The 21,238-nt window shown below is 42.0% G+C and overlaps 1 protein-coding gene across 2 annotated transcripts in view; it reads left to right on the top strand.

Moving 5' to 3' along the window:
• The window catches only part of LOC127632501 (signal-induced proliferation-associated 1-like protein 2), a 111,095-nt gene that overhangs the window by 28,491 nt on the left and 61,366 nt on the right, over positions 1 to 21,238 (top strand). For both annotated transcript variants that reach the window (XM_052111108.1, XM_052111107.1), the window contains exons 2-4: positions 13,806 to 15,519; positions 15,682 to 15,809; positions 18,363 to 18,551. In XM_052111108.1, the coding sequence (XP_051967068.1) occupies positions 14,148 to 15,519; positions 15,682 to 15,809; positions 18,363 to 18,551 (1,689 nt within the window). In that variant the 5' untranslated portion in view covers positions 13,806 to 14,147. The remainder of the gene's footprint in view (positions 1 to 13,805; positions 15,520 to 15,681; positions 15,810 to 18,362; positions 18,552 to 21,238) is intronic.

The raw sequence follows: 21,238 nt of genomic DNA, 5'->3' as shown, positions 1-21,238 counted from the left end.
CAATCTCCTGAACTCCAAACTGAATGTCAGAATGGGAAAGAAAGGTGATTTAAGCAATTTTGAGCGTGGCATGGTTGTTGGTGCCAGACGGGCCGGTCTGAGTATTTCACAATCTGCTCAGTTACTGGGATTTTCACACACAACCATTTATAGGGTTTACAAAGAATGGTGTGAAAAGGGAAAAACATCCAGTATGCGGCAGTCCTGTGGGCGAAAATGCCTTGTTGATGCTAGAGGTCAGAGGAGAATGGGCCGACTGATTCAAGCGGATAGAAGAGCAACTTTGCCTGAAATAACCACTCGTTACAACTAGCCTGCACAATGCCCAGACCCGGAACCCCACTGAACACCTTTGGGGTGAATTGGAATGCCAACTGAAAGCCAGGCCCCATCGCCCAACATCAGTGCCAGACCTCAGTGATGCACTTGTGTCTGAATGGGAGCAAATCCCTGCAGCCATGTCACTACATACAGTACAATGGAAAGCCTTCCCAGAAGAGTGGAAGTTGTTATTGCACCAAAGGGGGAAATTGATGCCTATGGTTTTGAAATTGAAGGTTCATCAAGCCCATATGGTGTCCACAAACTTGTGTCCACATAGTGTGTGTGTATTTATAGATACATATATACGGTAAAATCTGTTTGCTTTTAATAAAGATCAACCCCTGGGACATGATATTGCCTGAAGTTGAAGAAACACCCATATATAAGAAACACTTCTCTGGAATACTTGAAATCTTGTTCTTTAATGAGCGTTAAACTCAAAGGCAGCTAATTTCCTACATAACTGTGCTGGTTTAATGTCTATCAGATCACTCCGTGGTGTCTTTTTCTTACAGAGTAAAATACTTTAGACTAAAATCATTATTTAATGTGCAAGTAGCAATGTAATAAGCAGGTAAATGTACAGTCAGCCGGTCATTATCATCACGATATAATACTCTCTCAAAAAGAGTAAACAAAAGAAAGTTACATTTACATTTATGCATTTGGCAGATGCTTTTATCCAAAGCGACTTACAGTGCACTTATTACAGGGACAATCCCCCCGGAGCAACCCGGAGTTAAGTGCCTTACTCAAGGAGACAATGGTGGTGGCTGTGGGGATCGAACCAGCAACCTTCTGATTACCAGTTATGTGCTTTAGCCCACTACACCACCACCGCTCCAGACCAAAGTTAGAGAAGTGTAAATGACAAGATAATTTTAGTTGAAAGCTCAGCAAAAAGCAATCATTTTGTTTTAAAGTATAAACATGTCATTCTGTCGTCTTGCATCTGGGCTTGTCTGACTGTTGTCGTCCTCCACTTCGCCCTCTCCACCACAGGAAGTCAGTCGACGGTGCTGCAGCATATGGTTCTTCCACAGGATTATTCCACCTCTGTCCTCTCTATCCATCACGCTCTCTTTCAGCCCTTCCATAACCCCAAAAACTAAAAGCTGGAGCTTAATGAGAAGAGAAGCGTGTAGCTGTGCCCATAGAGGGTCTCCGTATCAATGCAGGTGGACTGAATCGGTTTGGGGGGAGGGTGGAGTTCAAGAAAAGGGGGGAAAGGGTTTTTTTCTGCTGGTCCGATAACTGAAGTTTCATGGTTTTGCCCCCATTCTATAGAAATGTTAATATGAGGCAGTGGCATCAGTCGTTAGGGGCTTTTGTTCAAGTGGGTGAGGGGGTTTGGAGAGATGAGGGGGTGAGGAAATGAGGGTTTGCTGTCTGAGCATTCTTTTCTTTACCGCCTTGGTCTTCTCTTTATGTTAACTGTGCGTTCTCCACACACCACTTCTCGTAATCAGTAACCAGCATCAGATCTCCATATCGGTGGCCTACATAGAGGATGAATTGATCTGCTCAGGTAGAGCAAACAGTGTTTTTGGTTTGCTTTCCCCAAGTAAATCTTTGGGTGTGGTTTCCAGGTGTTGTCAGCACAGTTGGCAGAGTGTTGAACATTGGTTTGTAAAGCCAAGGCCTTTGGGACTATTCTGCAGACACGGATGGATTTAAAGATGTTTGCTGTTTTTCTGCGGTGAGGATGTGGTGATAACAACAATTCCAAACCCACTGGCTGAGCTGATCGGTCCTGACACGACTGCCAAAGTGCTCTTGAATCGAATCTGATGGCTGGTAGAAAGAATGCGGCTTTGTTTGGCGAGTTGCTCTTCTTTGTGTTTGACTCATCCGGGTTTTTTGAGAGCTCTCAGTTGTTGTGAACGGTTGCAAGATGATTGGCTTTAACCGTGTTTTTACTCCCATTTCTCAATCTTTTTATTGCACGTTTAGTTTCAGTGGAAGCGTTGAGTGATGGGATAGAGATGTGGGTAGTGTGGGAGATCATTGGGGCATGTTTGTGTATATGTTCATGGAGTGGGGTCCAATAGTCTGAGGGGACGTTTACTAAGATTGGGAACCGAGAAAAGGTTCTTAAACAAGTTGCATTATTTTCACCGATGTGAACAGAACACTGTACTAAAATAGTTTTTAGTAATAGTTAATAAAACTACTGCATCTACAGAAACATATAGCGTGTGACCAGTGTGGTCTGATTTCCGAACTGATCCACCTGTTCTATTGAATCTAAAGCATGAAACACTCAGCGTGAACAATGTAGTACGATTCCCGAAGAGATGAGTCTTATGAGATGGTTCTTTTGAACCTACAGCTCAAAACAGTGCGTCCAGTGTAGTGCGATTTCTGAACAAATGGGTTCTTATTTAGCGAATCAAAAAACACTTCAGTTGGAGATGTTACTGAAATAATCTCACTGCCCTGGAAGTAATGACTTCCATCAAATCCATTTTGCTTGGACTGGATGCAAGTTTCCAGCTAGTTGCAAAACCTGATGATCATGGAGTGGTGGTGGCGTAGTGGGCTAAAGCACATAACTGGTAATCAGAAGGTTGCTGGTTCAATCCCCACAGCCACCACCATTGTGTCCTTGAGTAAGGCACTTAACTCCAGATTGCTCCAGGGGGATTGTCCCTGTAATAAGGGCACTGTAAGTCACTTTGGATAAAAGCGTCTGCCAAATGCATAAATGTAAATGTAATCCAGCATTATTTGAGAACCTTCCAAAGAGCATCTTTAGTGTTTCAATGGAAGTTATTTTTTTCCATTGAGGATTTGATTAGTGACCTATAAATAGTGTTGAATTGTACAGATTTTTTTATTTTGAGTTTTGTTTCATATCAGTTTCTTTGTTTACATTTTCTTCAAAAACCTAAAACTTGGATTTTCAGGCTTAAATTTGATTGTGAATCCCATATTTTAAATGTGCTCTCAGACTTCTGGACCCCACTACTTGTTCAAGGGTGCATTTCAGCTCTGTGTGTGTACTGGTGAAGGTATATGTGTCGTGTCGTTGTGTGTGTGTGTGTGTGTGTGTGAGGCTGCATTGAGGAACTCTGAATGCCAGATGGTGCTTGTTAAACTCAAAGCTCTCCCACTCGACTGGAGCTCTTCGGTGTGGACCACATGCTGTCTTGGATTGACCACCCTCAATTCAGACAGGCAGAATTCTCACACACCCAAAGCTACCTGCTGCTCCAGTTCTCTCACAGACCCTTTCAGTCTCTCTTTCAAGTCCAGCATGTTGTCAGAATCTGCCGGTGAATGAATGTTACCGCCTGAGCGCAAGAAGAAATGAGTTCAGCTCTGGGGACAATGCTGCAGGCCTCTTTCCACAAAGCTGTCTGCCGCTGTTCAAACCCATAGAGGAAGCACTGAATGAGACGAACAAGCAGGCAGTGTACTTCAACCGCCCATTACTAGATGTAGTGAGGTTTGTGTAAGACCCTCGGCACGTTTTCTCCCTCTGACCTTAAAGAAGCCGAGACAGATTTAAAGTTACGCCATTGATTTCTGTCCAAACTTGCCATCAAGCTTTTTGTGTGCGATATGACCAGTACCCACATGTTTGTGCCTGGTCCTGTCATGTGAAGGTGTTTTTGTGTTTTACCTTTAGTGTTGTCAGCAGGTAGCTTTACAAACGTTAACGGCAGGAATCGAATCTCCTGTCAAACTTTCAACATGTTGTTTTTCACCCTGGAGCTGTACAATGAACTGAACGTGTTTTGCTTTATTATTCAAATTTTAATGGAACGAGGCACTGGACCGACTCGCCCTTTATTCCTTTTCTAAGCCGTCATTGATGTGAGTGAAAAAAAGGATTTGTGTCCAGACAAAAGGCTTACATAAACTCATAACGCTTTTTTTGTTTTGTTAGCAACTTGCAGATGAACATTGTTCGCATAAGCCCTGTTGGGGCAGGGCCAAGACTTCTGGTGTTAAAGACTAAGAGCCATGGGTTAATTTACCTCATGGCTTTGTTTAAGACGCCCCGTTCAAGCTTCCATTATGAATAAGATTGGTGCCATTTGTGGGTAACGTGTCATATGGAAGACATTAAATGGGTTCAAATTAAGAGAACTTACCCTTAACACAGCTCATTAGCCAAAATAGTTGTGTCGCCTATAAAAGAGAGAATGTGTGTGCCTGTTAAAGGCCAGAAGTTTGCCAATGCAGACGTGAATGCTTGGTGAACGTCAGATTTTCTGAATTTTCTAGATTTTTCATCCCTCATGAAAAGTGTAAACACTATTGCTTTGTGATTCTATGGAGTCACTCGGCACGCCGTGGATTCAAACTTGTCACTTCAGGTGTGATAGTCAACGTCTTTACTTGCTGAGCTACTCAGACCCCCCCCAAATGTTTAATTCTTGTGTTATTTGGCACCATGTGCTACCACTGTTCGCCCTCAAAGTTCGGTCACAAAGATGCATGTAGTAAAAGAACATAAATGAATAAAAACAGCTGATAACCACATTAAATGAAAATATTTAAGAAACTTCTTCAGCACAAACAAGATTTAGTGCTCTGTCTGTAATTATAATCCAGAAATTTAACTTTGTTTTCATGTGGGCTTGTAAGGAACAGTGCCTTTGAAAAGCCTGTTTGCTCACAGCTTAAAAGCAGAATAATTATTTGATTTGTTTAAACAACAATAACAAACATGCTCTACTACATTGTAAAATATAGTGTTTTTTTATTCATGTAAAAAAAAACGTGTTTACCTTGACTCTACTATAAATTATTTGACCCCTATTGTTCCTATTAAGCCCACTGAGCAAATAACCATATGCATCAGAGTGCTTGAGATGCGCTCTTCCGGACAGGAGGTGGTTGACATCTGCGGTGCGGCTCAGTGTCACTTGGACTCGGAGTTCAAGTGAATGAAAAACAAATGCTCCATTCATGGTCATTTATAGAGTATGCTCACTTAAAATGACCTTATTTCGGCATTAAAATGTGATTGGAATTAGAATGCCCAAAAATCACGGTGATCTCCAAAAATTGCAGTTAGATCACTGTTTGGCAAAACGGTTATTTAGTAATCGCGACAGGCCTAGTTTCGGGCCTAAAGTGCGTGAGAGGAATGGCCTGTAGTGGAGAAGTTGGGTGGCCCTTCATGTTGAAATCCAACTGGCTGTGAGGCAAAAGATCTTTAGGATAATACTACAAGCCGGTCTCCTTCCTCCTGGTCTAAACAGCTATGATATTCCAATTTGTAACAGTGGGTCGGGCAAGGAGAAGGCGGGAACAGGACGAACCATCAAAGTAATATTTAAGGAAGACATAAACACACACGGCAGCTGCGTGTGACTCTCTCTCTCTAACTGCCGCATCCGGCTCGTCCCTATCCCTCTCCTCGGCTGATTAGCCCGATTGGGGCCCGGGCATGCGTACTCATGGCTCACTCACCCTCCTCCTTGTCACACTCCTCCCTCCTTAGCCTCAGGCCGGGGAACCCATGGCAAGACGTACAAACCCCCCCATCCCCCCCCCCCCCTTCCACGTCTTCCTTGAGACCTTGGATCCCTCCAAGGGGAGGGGAAATGGGAGAGGGAAAGAGCAACGTGGAGCGACAGTGACAAATTGCTCTCCTGTTCCCAGACACGCCGTCGCCTGGTCCTCGACCACGCCTCCACCCGCTGGCAGACGACAGCCGCTCCTCCCCGGGCGGACAGCAGCAAGTCCTCCAACACAATTGTAATCAGAAACATCATCAGTCAGTACATGAAATACCGTGTTCACAGTGCGTGTCATAAACAGGACTTTATCTTTCGTTGGGCGGGATGCCATAAACTCAATTGCAGACATTCGTGTTGGTGAGCCAATGTAGCAGATGCTGACTGGCTGTCTGTGTTTCAGCCTATCCGACTCATTTTAGCAGCATCAGTTATCCAAGTCAGGAAGGGTCTGAAGCCAAGAAAAGAGTGGAGTGGAAAAGAGGTTTTGTTTTCGCACAGTAATCACAATTTGACTTATTACGGGCCTTTTTCCAAATTATGAGGGGTAAAGCAGTCAAGCTGTGAGCTTTTAGCATGAAATTATGGGTATTCCTTCTTGTTTAAGAACCAGCAATGAATAAGATCATAAGATCTTGACATGTTCTGGCACACAACCCTGCATTCCACTGTGAAATCTGCCAACGAGAGGTCATTTCGCTGCACAAAATACTACGGAAATAGTCCTCTCTGGGCTGTATCATCTTGTAAATGAAGGAAATGTGAGTTATTGTGTTTAAGCCAGAATACAGACCCTTTCCTACACCATGGTGCTTTCTTGCAGGCCCTTTCCCTTTCTGTTTGTTTACTGTTGGAGGCCCATGTTTGTTTTGCAAACACCTGGAAATTGTATTAGCCCAAATGGTAAAGGTTAGTTACTGTATTGCCTTCAGAGGACCCCTAATGCACCCCCTGGAGTTGACCTTTCAACTCCTGCCCACACTGCCTGTGAGGGTGTGAGACCTGCCGCTTGTTTGTTTATTGTTCTTCCCCAATCTTTAGTTGGGTCTGATCCTTTTCCTTTCTTTCTCAGCACTCACACCCTTTTTGCCAGTCCAGCTTGCAGTGGAGGTACCTTTCAGCTTTTCAACGATATCTTGACCTTTTAATTTTGCTTGGCTGTGGAATCAAAATAAATATCTATTTATCTGTCTAGGGCTGTCACGATTATTACGTAATCACGTGATCGTGATTATTTGAGATAACTGTGTTTAAATAATGGAGTTATAAGCAAAAATAGAAACGTCACGAACTCAGAGCATTTTGAAGCGCTATGATGTGCGCACTTGTCTGCAGTACTTCGCGCCAAACTCAAATGCAAATGTGAATGCAAAGTGCTGTTCTTGGTCGTTGCAGATTCGTACATTTAGTGTTAATGTTACATAGCGTAAAGAGATGTGGAAGACAAACTAAACAAGAGGATATACAACTAAACAAGAGGATGTGCAACTAAACAAGAGGATAAGTACAGCAGCGTCTCTAGTTTGAGAAATAGATGCCTCACATATCCTCCGCTGACAGCTTCATTGAATTCTACCCGCTCAACACCAGTTTCATGTAAAGAGAAGACTCAGGAGGACTTATGGGAAGAATTGCAAAGAAAAAGACACTTTTGAAACAAATACAAAAAGAAAAGGTTCGAGTGGGCAAAGAAACACAGACATTGGACAACAGATAATTGGAAAAGAGTGTTATGGATCTTAAACCCATTGAGCTTTTGTGGGATCAGCTAGACTGTAAGGTGTGTGAGAAGTGCCAGACAAGACAGACACATCTATGGCAAGTGCTACAGGAAGTGTGGGGTGAAAGGTCAAGTGCTACAGGAAGTGTGGGGTGAAAGGTCACCTGAGTATCTGGACAAACTGACCGCTAGAATAACAAGATCTGCAAAGCTGTTATTGATGCACACAGAGGATTTTTTTGATTAGAACTATTTGTAGTTTAATACGTTTTTTTTATTGTAATAGTAATTGTGGTAGGGCGGAGGGCAGGGCCGGGTCGTGATCCTACCCACCCGGTCCCGTATCAGGCTAATCAAGCCTTCGAGAGGGATAAAGGTCAACTGCAGAGGATCGTGCGGGAGAGAGAGATTGTTTACGGACATGTCCATCATGTGTGTGTTTGTCTTTTGTTTGAGTTTAAAATTAAACAATTATTTGTATCGTTAAGCCGGTTCTCTCCTCCTCCTTTCCACTGATCCCTTTACAGTAATTTTTCAGGTTAATAATGTCCTGAGTATACATTGTGATCAGTTGAATGCCACTTTGGTGAATAAAAGTACCAATTTCTTTCAATAAGAGCAAAATCTTTGTTATTCCAAACATTTGGCTGCCAGTGTATATTATGTCATATATAATACATATATATATATATATATATATATATATATATATATATATATATATAGTACTGTCTCTTTAAGATTGGTGGCAGTTCAACAAGCGTCTTGCACAGAAGCGTTTCGAGGTTTCTTTGCCTCTTGTGCTGTGTGATTTAAATGAATGTTTCTTTTTACTTTTTACTTTTTAATCACGATTATAAAGAACAGAAAGGATATTCAAAGACATGTTATTCAATGAAAGTGGAGTGCGTGGATCTCTTCTTTGGTGGATACACATTACACGGCATACATATTCAGTTTTAATAGCAAGCACTTTTTCCAACAAAAGAGTGCGATTTCCATATATAAAAGCAAAATTCAAGCACATAAAGCAGTTCAAGGACCTTGTGCGGACCCTGTGAAGAGAGATCCTGATGTTTAACGTGTCGTTTCATTCGTTAGCTGTCTGTCTTTGTCTTAATATCAGTCTGTCAGTCTTTCTAATGGAGTTTAGACCATGCTAATAGACTCACTGCTGTGATGTCCGTGTGAAATGGACTTGAAAGTTTCCTGCGTGCCGTCGCTTGGAATAAATCCCAAAGTGTTCCTGGCATGTAAGGCATTAGGGCACATTGTCTGCTGGCTCTTGTTTTAGTGCCTCCAGCACTGGAATGCACAAGCACCACCAAAGAGACTCCGTCCTCGCTCCTAACAAGGGAAGGCAAATGAAACAAGACCTCTCAATAGCTTTCCAGGAGTGAGAAATGTAGGTGAGCTCCTTGCTGGAGTAGAAAAGGCGACTGAGAGACTCTGCCAGCGTCTGACAGGGTATGCCCATGTAGGGTATCCTCTGGGGCTCTAAATGTACAAGTTTTTCTAGGTGCCCGTTCATCCAGTTGCAAACTGAAACTTGTGGATTCACTTCCTCAGTCCTTCTGACAAAGACATGTAATCATGTATCGGAATAAAATCAATAAAGCTTGTAAGTTATCAGTCAAGGTTGTAAACATTAGTTCAGGGGTATTCAATTAAAGTTTCAAGAGGTCCTGTCTCGACATTTCCGTCCCACCAAAGGTCCGGGCAATAATAACTTATTTCGTATCCATTCTGACTAATGACAATGTGTAAGAAATGCAAACTTTTTTAAAATATTTATTTATTTTTGGATTTTCTCCCCAATTTGGAATGCCCGATTCCCAATGCGCTCTAGGTCCTCATAGTGGCGTAGTGACTCGCCTCAATCCGGGTGGCGGAAGACGAATCTCAGTTGTCTCCGCATCTGAGACCGTCAATCCACGCATCCTATCACATGACTTGTTGAGTGCTTCACAACCATCCACCACGGCATCCACGCTCAACTCTCCACACGCCCCACCGAGAGCGAGAACCATATTATAGTGACCTCGAGGAGGTTACCCCATGTGACTCTACCCTCCCTAGCAACCAGACCAATTTGGCTGCATAGGAGACCTGACTGTATTTTGAAATGGTTATTATAAATGTCCAAATTTGGCAGCAATAGTACTTTGTAAAACAAGAAAACAATAGTAAATCATAAACAGTCAAAAAAGTATCTTAATAACTGGGCAAGAATGAAGACGTTAGGGGCCCAAAGACAACCAAAGTGGGCTATGGGGGATCTAATATATGACATTTTTGTCTTGTGACACAACAGAATGATTCTTTAACCGTTTTCCAATTTTTTGAACATGCAAATCTTAGCTGCAGTCATAAATAGTAAAACAGTCTTACTAAGAAAACAGTCATACATTTTTAAGCATGATTTAAATGTCCAAGTACTTCTTATGAAACTGTGGTTTATAGATTACATGGACATATATTTTGCCGTGTTTTAGCCGTGGAACAAAGAGCTGTTCCACTGTGAGCTCGTTGACCACCTTTCCGGCATTGTTTTGATCTGTTTCACACCGCATTGCAAAGTCACTGCTGCCCTTGTCAGATAAGTAGTTAAGTAACATTCTGTCTAAATCCATCAAAACTCTGCAGATTTCTAACCAAACATCAAACAAGATCTTTCTTTTTATCTTCTTATGCACAAATCACTGCGCTCCATCAGCGTTTGCAAAAATAAGCTTGATTCATGACATGACTCTACCAAAGAAAAAACACTTTATTTCAAATATTCTGTCATATTCTCTTCCCTATCAGACACTAGGCAGGCTGAGGCTTCTTTTAACTTGTGTAGCTGCTGGAAATGATAGACAGGCCAGTGTGGTCACAGTCCCCATATAGATCCAGCTGTCTAAATAGATTGGGTCAGTGTGTCTTTGCTGTGAGCGATGATAGTGATGATCAGCTTTGTTGTTCGGTCGGCACGTTGCAAATGAGCAAGCGACTGAATGCAGGGGGACTGGCTCATAATGGTAATCAATGACCTGTACAGGAACTGCAGCTGGACGGAGGGCGTCAGGGGGGTTGGGTGGGACGGGATTGGCCATTTGCCAGGCTTTGGAGCCCAGTGGGGGTTTGTGGGAGGGTAGCTTTCAGATGTGCTGGATGAACTAGCCATTGGGTTCCATTATCTTCTTTATCTTACATAATTGTAATCCATATTTACATTTAATTTTTAAAGCCATTTGGTTCCAAAACAGATATTTGTTTAATCATGTGCTTCATGTATGTTGCATATCTTGGAAGATAAACAGACCTCCATCTGAGATATGAATCTTTAAAAACACATGTCGATGCACAGAAATGAGTCAATAATTCATGTGCGTTACTTTAGGTATTCTTTGAATGAGAAAGATGTGACGTAAGACTCGTTTGGTACTGAATGCAGCTGTGAGATGCTACAGAAATGAGATGATGTTTTTCATGCAGTAGTGGCAGAAGAATTCAAAAGATATAGCCATCTGTGAAACATTTTCTTTACGGGTGTATCTCTAAATGTGCTGGTCATATTTCACCCTAAAATCTAAACAAATTATAATAAGTGAGCATCATTTTTAAAAATGAAGCCTTTTCAGTGCCTGTTGAATTACTGCTTGAATTTTTGCACCAGGAGTAGCATAAAGTCACCCAACAGCAATGTGAAAGACTGGCAGAGAGCATGCCAAGATGTATGAAAATCAGTATTATTCCATCAAATATTGATTTCTGAACTCTTAAGTTAAAACTAGGGCTATCGATGTAACGTGTTAATTCAGTGCAATTAATTTTATTAAAAAAATTACGCGTTAAATCGCAATTAATTGCAATGTCCGCAATGAAATGGAAGATTCCTGAGAAATGCAAGCTTGTAGTACCACCTGTTTACTCCAGAGGGCAGTAAGTGAAACTTCAGCTGTGTGGCAATGCAGAGTTTATACAGTGAATAAAACACTTCAGTAGCATCAACACAAATATTCGTTACATTCTTGCATTTCAAACACTTGATGGAGCGCTAGGTAAAGGCCAAAATGGAGTTACAGGGCAAGAGAGAGCGAAAAAGAAGCTCACTCACCGGTTCTCTGATGCTCTGTCGCGCGGTCCTCGATCACTCCTCCACCCTCTCAGGCGGCCGATAGCCACTCCTCCCTGGGCGGACCAGAGTCAACCTCCAACCCCAGTGGACAGAACGCCCCTCCGCTTTTCTGGCAGCATGTTGGGTCACTCCTCCGCCCCTGGCAGAGACTCCATCGCTCCAGGCGGTCGGGGAGTCCCAGCCCTCCTCGCCTCGCGGACGGCGGCCGTTCCCCGGATCCAGGCAGTCGGGCTACTCCGTCCCCCGGCAGGTGGCAGTGGCACTCCCCTGGGTGGACGGCAGTGTGGACTCTACGACGGACATCCCTCCTCCTTCCCGGGTTTCAGAACCAGTGTAAGGGGGTTTCATGGGCAAGAAGGCGGCGAGAACCGGCTTAACAATATAAATAATATTTAATTAAATAAATGACACACACAAACACACACAGGGAAGCTGCCATCAATTCTCTCTCTCTCGAACTATCGTCCTCGGCCGCCTTTATCCCTCGCACGCCCCCATCAGGCTGAATGGGGACCGGGCGTGCACTGTTCCCCGCCCTCCTCCGCTCTACAGGGTGTTACACACCAGCATGGAGCAATAAGAGGGCATGGTGATGCCTTCCGAAAAGGAAAGATGTTTCAGAGGCGAAGCAATTTTGAACATGTAAAATTAAAATATAAGATTTGGAATGTGTGTTGAAGTAAACGGGGTCCATTTTGATTTCATGTTAACTTTAAATAACAGCTGACATGAGATAGAGATTTCAGTTTGAAGAGTTAAAAACTTCAAAGCATTGAGCACAGCTGGTGGAAACAGAAAAAAAACGTGTTTATCTCAGAGTGGTAAAGGTTCATGTGTTATTGGGGTCAGTATGTATGTAACAGTCAGACAGGACTGCTGTCCAAAACTCATTATTAATAAACGGCAGTTTAATCAGCTTGCCTTTCAAAGGATTATTTTTAGGTTGGCGAATCACACACTTCAGTGTACCCGACGCGGGGGCTGTCAGTACTGTAATTTTATACCCCTTTCCTCTCTCTCTAGTACTTTACATTTGGATGACAGTTTAGTGTATTGGAAAGCTCTTTCAATGACAGGAAGAATCATTGGATCATCAAATGATGACCCGATACAGGATCAGAATTGTTATCATAAAGACAAAATTCAACAAAAAGGTCATTAAAATCAATTGACGTCAACAAAAATGATTTGCATAGTGATTTACCCTACCTTTAAATATTTATGAGCCTATTTACGTTGCTATCCTTTTATTGCATAATCATTATTTGCTTTTAGCATTGTTTTTTCATGGTGACTTTTTCCATGGTCACATCTTAACAGACCTGTAATTGCAACTGAATTTGCAAAACTGTGTAAAGAAAGTTAATAATAAATTTTTCCTTGTTACATTTCAATGCCATTCTAACTGCACCCAGTGTAGTTTGCTGACAAATGTTTGCGGTTTGCAAATGGGACACAAAAGGGAAAGATTTCATTTAGGAATCAGTCTATGCAATGAAATATAAAGGGTTCCTTTGAAAGTTATGTTGAAGAGGACAAATCCAGCAACACTTGTTGAAGACAGGTCAAAACGGACGTGTTTCGGCACACAAGCCTTCATCAGGGTTTACAAAGTTAAGACAGAGCAGATATAAAGCAGTTATCTAAATATATACAAGAGTAACATCTAGCCAATGAAATGGGCAGGACAGTCTCATCCAGGTAACCCCAATTTCAAGTAGGTCAAAAAGACCACACCCATCAAATTGCACATCATTAAGACATGTTTTGATTATGTATAGACCTCTTGGTAGCACTAAATTATGATTACAGATCTACGCTTAAGGCGAAGTAGTATGAATCTGTTTATAAGAATTTTATAAGGAAAAGTACCTGGATGTAAGTCACTGATGCTTTTAGATATTTATCTTTAAATAGCTTGTGCACAAAGGTGAAAAAGTACCAATTTCACATCTATAAATTACATGCATCCAGCTGAAAATGTATTGTCCTTTCTGAACAGACATTCAAACCCTTATTAAATTAATATCCATTTTTGCTGATGCTATGTTCAGTTGAGGATTTTGAGTGCTATGCACTCTTCCAAGGTCACTTTGGGATCTCTCCATCCCCAATGTATTGTCTAATGATCTTTCTCTCTCTCTTTCTCGCTCCTTTCCAGAGCATCAGAGGGATCCCACCTGGCTTTATTAAGCCTACATGCCTGTGAAATGACCGTATCTCCTGCTTGCCCTCCCTTGGAGTGAGCAGTTGTCCTTGACAGTGAAACTGAGATAAAGAGACCTATTCTCCTCCTATGGATTACAGACCTGTGGGTCTAAACACCCTGACGTGGGTCAGTCATTATTCACTCTCTTCCCCAAGCACACTGTCCTGTTATTCCGTAAAATGCCTGAATCTGACAGGCTGATTTAACATTAGATATGAGTGTCCCGAACTTTAGGGCAAGAAAAATAGCTGACGAGGCCACAGAAGCTTGAGAATCCAAGCGCCTCTCTTGAGGATGCAGACTGATGATCTTTTTGCCAAAAAGCTTCAAGACCTGAATGGGAATATGGGACCTCCTAGCACAAACACACAAGGAACACCAGCAGTGCCCAAGATGGGAGTCCGAGCCAGAGTGTCGGATTGGCCGCAGAGGAAGGATGGCAACCACGGTCCACCACCGAAGTACGACAGCTTTATGACAACCTTCCAGAATGGAGTACCAAGTCAACTGGCGGAAGATGTTGTCAAACAGAGCCCAGGTACTCCTCCTAACCCCAGCTTTCTGGAGGCAAAATATGGGCTTGGTGACATTCTGAGCCATTCACCTGGTAAAGTGAACCCTCTCCAGAAGAGAAGCAATAGTGATGTCACAATCAGTGATATAGGATCGGAGGACATGAACCAGATGGCGGTTAACCCCAATACTGGTGCATCTCTGCACCGAGAGTATGGAAGCACATCGTCCATTAACCATCAGGGTTTGACCGATGAAGTGTTTTTCTCCAATATTAAGGGATTGCAGACAGAACTCTCAGAACAACCTAGCGCGCCACCACCACACGGCTTTCCGGAGTTCCGTAGATACGAGACCACCCTCTCTCCCAGCCTTCAAACGGCAGCACAGATAGCACGGGGGGACATTCTCTGCATTCCAAACTATGCAGACTATGTGGACAGTTCGATCTTCTACAGTCGGGAAAGGGAGAAGTCCTTCTTGCAGCGGCAGAAATCCGAAAAGTGCGAGACGTCAATTTTCCGCAGGCTGAAGACAATGAAAAGCGAGCAACGGCCACTGACTGAACATGACGATTGCAGTAGACACGGTCGTCCGTTGAGCTTCCAGAGATGTTTCGCCCACTATGATGTCCAGAGTGTGCTCTTCAATATTAGCGAGGCTGTTACAAATCGTGCCAACCTGGCACGACGGAAGAATATAACTACGGGAGCTTCTGCAGCATCCCAACACCAGGTTGGTGGTGGGATGTTGGACAGTCCTGACCCCTTATATGTTTGCGAGTCCCCTTTGGACAATTGTGAGGAACTTGGACAAAAATTTTGCACTGATCCTGACGAGGGGGACGGAAAGAGCAATGGATTGGTGCTGAGCTGCCCATATTTCCGGAATGAGATTGGTGGAGAAGGTGAAAGGAAACTGTGTGCCACCAAACCAAATAGTGTTCCCTACAACAATGTTGGCGAAACGTACACCATTGAATCCACTCTGAGTTCTCACTGCACTAATGCGGGGGTTTCTGTCTTGGAATTGCCTCGTGAGAATTATGCCACTCGTGAAAACTACGCTGTTCCACGAGATTGCCTCAAACGCTACATCATTGAGCACATTGACATGGGAGCATACTACTATCACAAATTCTTCTTCAATAAAGGTAGGATTCAAAGATCTAAACCATTATTTGACTCCAAAACGAAACTATTTATAGCTTAAGCAGTATTGCACCATAGTAATAGATTCTGTGAAGTAGGTATGTGTGGACATCTCTTCTCACTATGGAACTTGGATCTCTTCTTACACTCTTTCTTTCCATCAGAGCACCAGAACTATTTTGGTGTTGATGAGAACTTGGGTCCGGTGGCAGTTAGTATCCGGAGAGAGAAGCTGGAGGAGGGGAAGGAGGGAACACAGTATAATTATAGAGTCATCTTCAGGACCAGTGAGGTAAGACAGCGTCTTTCAAACTCACTGCTAACACACGCCAGTTCACAGAACTCTTCTGAGCCAAAGTTCTTTGGTCAACCAAGTACAGTGGTATAAAATGGACTACTTGTATTACAGGTAAAGCCCCATGAATTGGTTAATCAATACAGTATTTTTGGTCCGTTTCCCGGAAGAGAAAGTTTGTACATTTTCAATGCTAAAGGCTAATTTGGACAACTTTTAGGAATACACTAGCACAGTGATTCCCAAACAGGGGTAGCTTATTCCAGGGAGTACATAAGGAGGTTCGAGGGGGTACGTTCAGTAATTTTTACTCCTAAATATATTAATGGTAATTTTGAAACACATGTATGATATCAGGACCACTCACATGAGATGAGGACTCTCATCTCATGTGTTTTATTCTGTATGGGAGAGGGGTGCCCTCATGGGTGCTGCCATTTTAGAATCAGATAACCAGCTGAATACCACTGGCTTAAGCTCAGTAACCATCTTGTTATTGGACACGTTCACTCTTGGATTAAATTAACCATAGCTGATTGTGCATAGTGAATTTCTACAATGGCATATGTAACTGAAAACTGTTGATTTTGATAATGATGCTGCATCCACACCACTAGGTGCCACAGTAAGTCCAAGATGACATGAGCAAAAAGTTACTGAGTGCACCTTTAAAATATATATTCTATACAGCAGAATTCTTACCAAAATAATTATGCCTCGTAAGAGAGGCGCAACTGATTTCAATACAAGTGACTCGAGAGAAATAACGCTACCCTTAAATGAGCATAAATAATCATAGCACACACACATTTTGGGTAAAATAGTCAGTTTTGTGTGTCAGTAGTGAATGGATTATAAGTATATGTATAATCACAATTTATCTCGCTTCGTCCGCCATCTTGGATTTGTATTTCCAAAAATCGCCCACCCGGGGAGGATACTGTGACGAGGAGGAGGACATGGCCGGGCGGTGATGGAGCATGGCCGCCGTTGAATCAGCTGATCAGTGGGAGAGCAAGATAAAGGGCGGCCAGAGACGCCGGTTCGGTAGAGAGGGAGACGCACGTGGCCACGTTGCATTTGTATCTGTGTTTTGAGTTTCCCGCCTCCTCCTTGCCCGTCCCTTACCCTTTACAGTGGAGCCAAAACCTTGTGATTGAACATTTGTGAAATAGATGGAAAAAACCCCCCTATGAAATCAACTTTAACACAAAAAATTACTTGAAAATTTACTTGAAACAACAAACATTTGAGGGACATGAACAATTGTGAATTTCTTCCACTTAAAGACTGTCATGAGTAAGAGACGGGCAAGGAAGCGGCAGGAACCAGCACAACAGTCAACGTAAACTTTAATGAGAAACTCAACTCAAAACAAATGCAAACAAACACTGACGCAATTGCAACGCGGACTCTTTGCCGAACCGGCATCTCCGGCCGGCATTTATCACGCTCTCCCGCTGATTCAGCACTGGCCATGCTCCATCACGGCCCGGGAACACACATGTATCACAGATACATATGATGCTTCCTTAGAATTTGGCCAAAATGAGATGTCTTAAGAGGTAGCATAATAAACATACCTACCTTCTGGAACAGCCTGCTCATCAGGAGTGCGCCTATGTCTTAAAATGCTGCCTCCGAAGGACGCTCACTTGGTTTTGGAACAGACCCATTATGCATATTATGTATGTGGCTTCAAAAGCAGGTGACTTCAAAGCTAATAGACATGGACTAAAAACCTTAAAACACAAACTTGTGAGGTATTACCTCTGTATGCTAAATAGTCTCTTACTCCTTTTTTCTCAACGAGTACATCAAATCTTAATTTATTGCGGTTTCATTCTCATTTGTTTTCCAGAAATCCAATCAAATGTTAAATAAACCGAGGGCAGTTTGTTTGCATGCTTTTATCAGACAACAAGTGGACTTCTCATTAATTCATAATTGATTACCGTCCCCTTAAGTGCATCTCCCAAAGCTTTTATAATGTCTTCTCTGAATACAAATCAGAGCTGCCTCAATAATGGCATTGATTGTTTTGAAAATCAGCTCAAGATGGATTATGTCTGCGGCGTACAATTGATTTTCCATGTCCGGTGATATAAATTACCTCACTGTAGTACATGATTCTCACCACTGCAGTGAAGTTTTAACAGTCACAATGAGATCTTTCATATGCAGCTTGCCAGGGATTTAAGGGTGACTGTGTAGTTTGCTGAAGTTGCAACGCTTGAGTGTACAATGGCTCTCTTGCTAAAAGCCAAAACATTACTTCAGCATCCTCCACAGTTAGTTGAGCTCAGTTATTCATCGTGATGGTTGGCAGGGCATGTAGCCGGATTCAGCTCATTGCAGGGGCACTCAAAGTGAGTGTTTTGCCATTGAAAGCTGACTTGAATGGTTTATTCATGTTTACTGATATGACATTGATTTCATTGAATACTTGCATATGGTGCATTCAGTCAACATTTAAGAACTCTTTGCGTTTGAGTATAAGCACCATTTTCTTGAGTCAATCCATCTCTTGCTCTATACATCACTCCACAGCTCACCACCTTAAGAGGCGCAATCCTGGAGGACGCCGTCCCCTCCACGGCGAAGCATGGGACATCCCGTGGTCTCCCTCTCAAAGAGGTGTTGGAGTATGTAGTTCCGGAGCTCAACATTCAGTGCCTCAGGCTGGCCATCGGCTCGCCCAAAGTCCCAGAACAGCTGCTGAAACTGGATCAGCAGGGGGTGAGTCCCATACTAACAAGCCTGCGATGAGTTTTACACATAGAAAGAGTATTGTGCATTTATTTGCTGTTACTAAAAAAAAAGATATATTTTTATTATCTCGTAAAAAAAAAAGATATATATTTTTTTAATAAATAAAAAAAAAAATTGGCAATAAGGAATGAGATCCAGTGACTATATTACCAATAGAGGCCGCACGTGTCTCATTGCTTTTGAAGAAATTTTCCAGGTTCAATACAAGTTGTGCTCAATTGACAGCATTTGTGGCATCATTTCCATTGTTTGATCCACTCGTCCATTGTTTATTTAAAAAAAGCAAACTTTGTGGTTACATCGAGGCTCTTACAATGGAAGTGAATGGGGCCAATCCATCAACATTATTGAAATAAACACTGTTTAAAAGTGTAGCCAAAAGATGAAAACATTAGACATTGTTAACTAAGGATGGACTAATTTCACTGACGTTTAAATGAAAATTTTGGAGTCGACTAATCTAAAAAGAAAACTCTTCAGAAAACAGTAAAAAAATACAATTAAAATTGTTTATGCAACCCATATAAAATATTCGCCTTGCATTATCATCATTGTACATTAAATATAGAACATGGCACGTATTTAGCGAATACAGGTTTATTTATTAAAAACAATTGAATGAATAGTGCAGGACCCTAATAGCCTGTTCTAAAAGTAATTCACCAAGTTACTTAAAGCTACTCTATGTAACATTTATTTATTATTTTATAAATAACAAAATGTTATTAATGAGAGAATGCAACAAAAATCAACGAAACCGTGTCTTTACCCAAATACATTTGATAAACCTATAATAATGATTTATATTTTAGATCTGTCGGGACGGATTGACGGGAAATTGCGTACATGTGTTAATCGCCCGTGCATGTTCATGCGTTTATGTCGTATCCGTACACAGAGAAAATAAGCTCTGGCTACTGTAGCGCATGTATGTGTGCGAGTAGCGTGAAGCTGAATGTTTGATGTCCCAACGAACGAGAAAGACTGAGCATGTATCATTTAAAACGCAAACCTCCGGAGAATCACCGGTTGTAAAATCAAAGAAACCCCGAACAGAGTAGAGTCTACAAGCACAAAGGGAAACGACAGAGTCCCGAAAACCAGAATCAACATCGGCTTTGATTGTCAGAGGTGCTGACAACTGAAAGGATTTAAAAGTGGCCCAGAGATGGCTTTAGTCTTACTCAACAGATAAGATACTTAATTGATATGGATTATGGATAGTTGTGTAATCGCACACACACACACACACACTCAGGTCTATGTGTTTGCGTGTAGTGAAATACAATAATCAAACAACAGCGCAAGATATGCACTTATCTGCTCAGATGACATGCTTTCGGATGTCCGTCTCTTCCTTTCTTTTGTTATTTATTTGTCCATTCGCTCTGATAAGACGTCCCGTATTCATGTGTACACCGATGCCTCGAACCACATTCATGCGGGCAGAGGAGCAGAGCCGAAGCACAACCAAAACAATGTTCTTCCGCAAGACGCGTGCAGTTTTATTTTTAACCACTAGAGGGACAAAAGTTACATAGTGTAGCTTTAACATATTAAAACAGTCATGACATTGTTGAAAATAATTAACAGGTAAGCCAAATCGACGAGAGAGGATAAAATGCTCTGAAAAGTTGCAGTCGTGCATTAGCCATTGATCTAACCATGACAGCTGTTCTGTAAAGAACGTTAACCAATAAACCACCGAAGTGATGTCACTTTGCTTGTCTAGCGAGAGGACATTTTCCTGCGCATCCCGCGAGGGAAGAAGCATGCAAGTCTGCGGTGAAATTAAACTTTGTGTATGCTCCAGATATCCTCTTTGTTTGTAAAATATATAACATTAATATGACAGTAATTTAAGAGCAACCTTTGTAAAAAATATAAAGCCAAACGTAAATGTGTAAAAATGCTGAACAGTTTAATGGAGGGAAATATTAACCGACTAGTAATTCCAGTGTCGACTAGCAACATCAGAACCGTTTAGTCGACTAGTCTCGCACATCCCTAATGTTAACATGTGTAACAGTTAAAGGATGGGCAAAGAGGAGGCGGGAACCGGCTGAACAGTCAACATAAAGTTAAATAAGAAACTCAACATTATGCAAATATAAACAAAAGGACACACATGCAGCGCTCGCTCTCTCTCCATCTCGAACTGGCACCTCTGGCCGCCCATTATCTCGTTCTCCCGCTGATCAGCTGATTCAGTGCCGGCCACGCCCTCCTCCTCGTCACAACATGATTTTAGTATGATCGAATTGCTTACTAACATTATCTGTGTACAGTTCTATCCAATGTAACAACATAGTTGTCATGACAACATAACACCAATAAACCCGCTGTTAAATGCTGTAAATCCCTGATTTTGTCTCAATAAATTAATGTCAACACGTATAATGTTTACATCTTGTTTACTGTTATTGAAATTGTCTTTCTGTAACCAGTTGTTTGCAATATTTGCCGTTTTATATATATATATATATAAAAAGATGGATGAGTCAAAATAGTTTTCAGTTCAGCTACAAATGCGGTCAACAAAGCTTGACGTGTATGTTTACACGACAACGTTTTCAACAAAAAACGGATTTTAACTTTTTATGCATTTTGGCTGTTCGTTCACACAACAACGGTGTTTTGGGTCCTGAAAACGC

Source organism: Xyrauchen texanus, chromosome 39 (genome assembly GCF_025860055.1).
Source record: "Xyrauchen texanus isolate HMW12.3.18 chromosome 39, RBS_HiC_50CHRs, whole genome shotgun sequence".
NCBI lineage: Eukaryota > Metazoa > Chordata > Actinopteri > Cypriniformes > Catostomidae > Xyrauchen > Xyrauchen texanus.
Note: the sequence above shows the minus strand (reverse complement) of the source record. Positions and strands in the feature narration are given on the sequence as shown.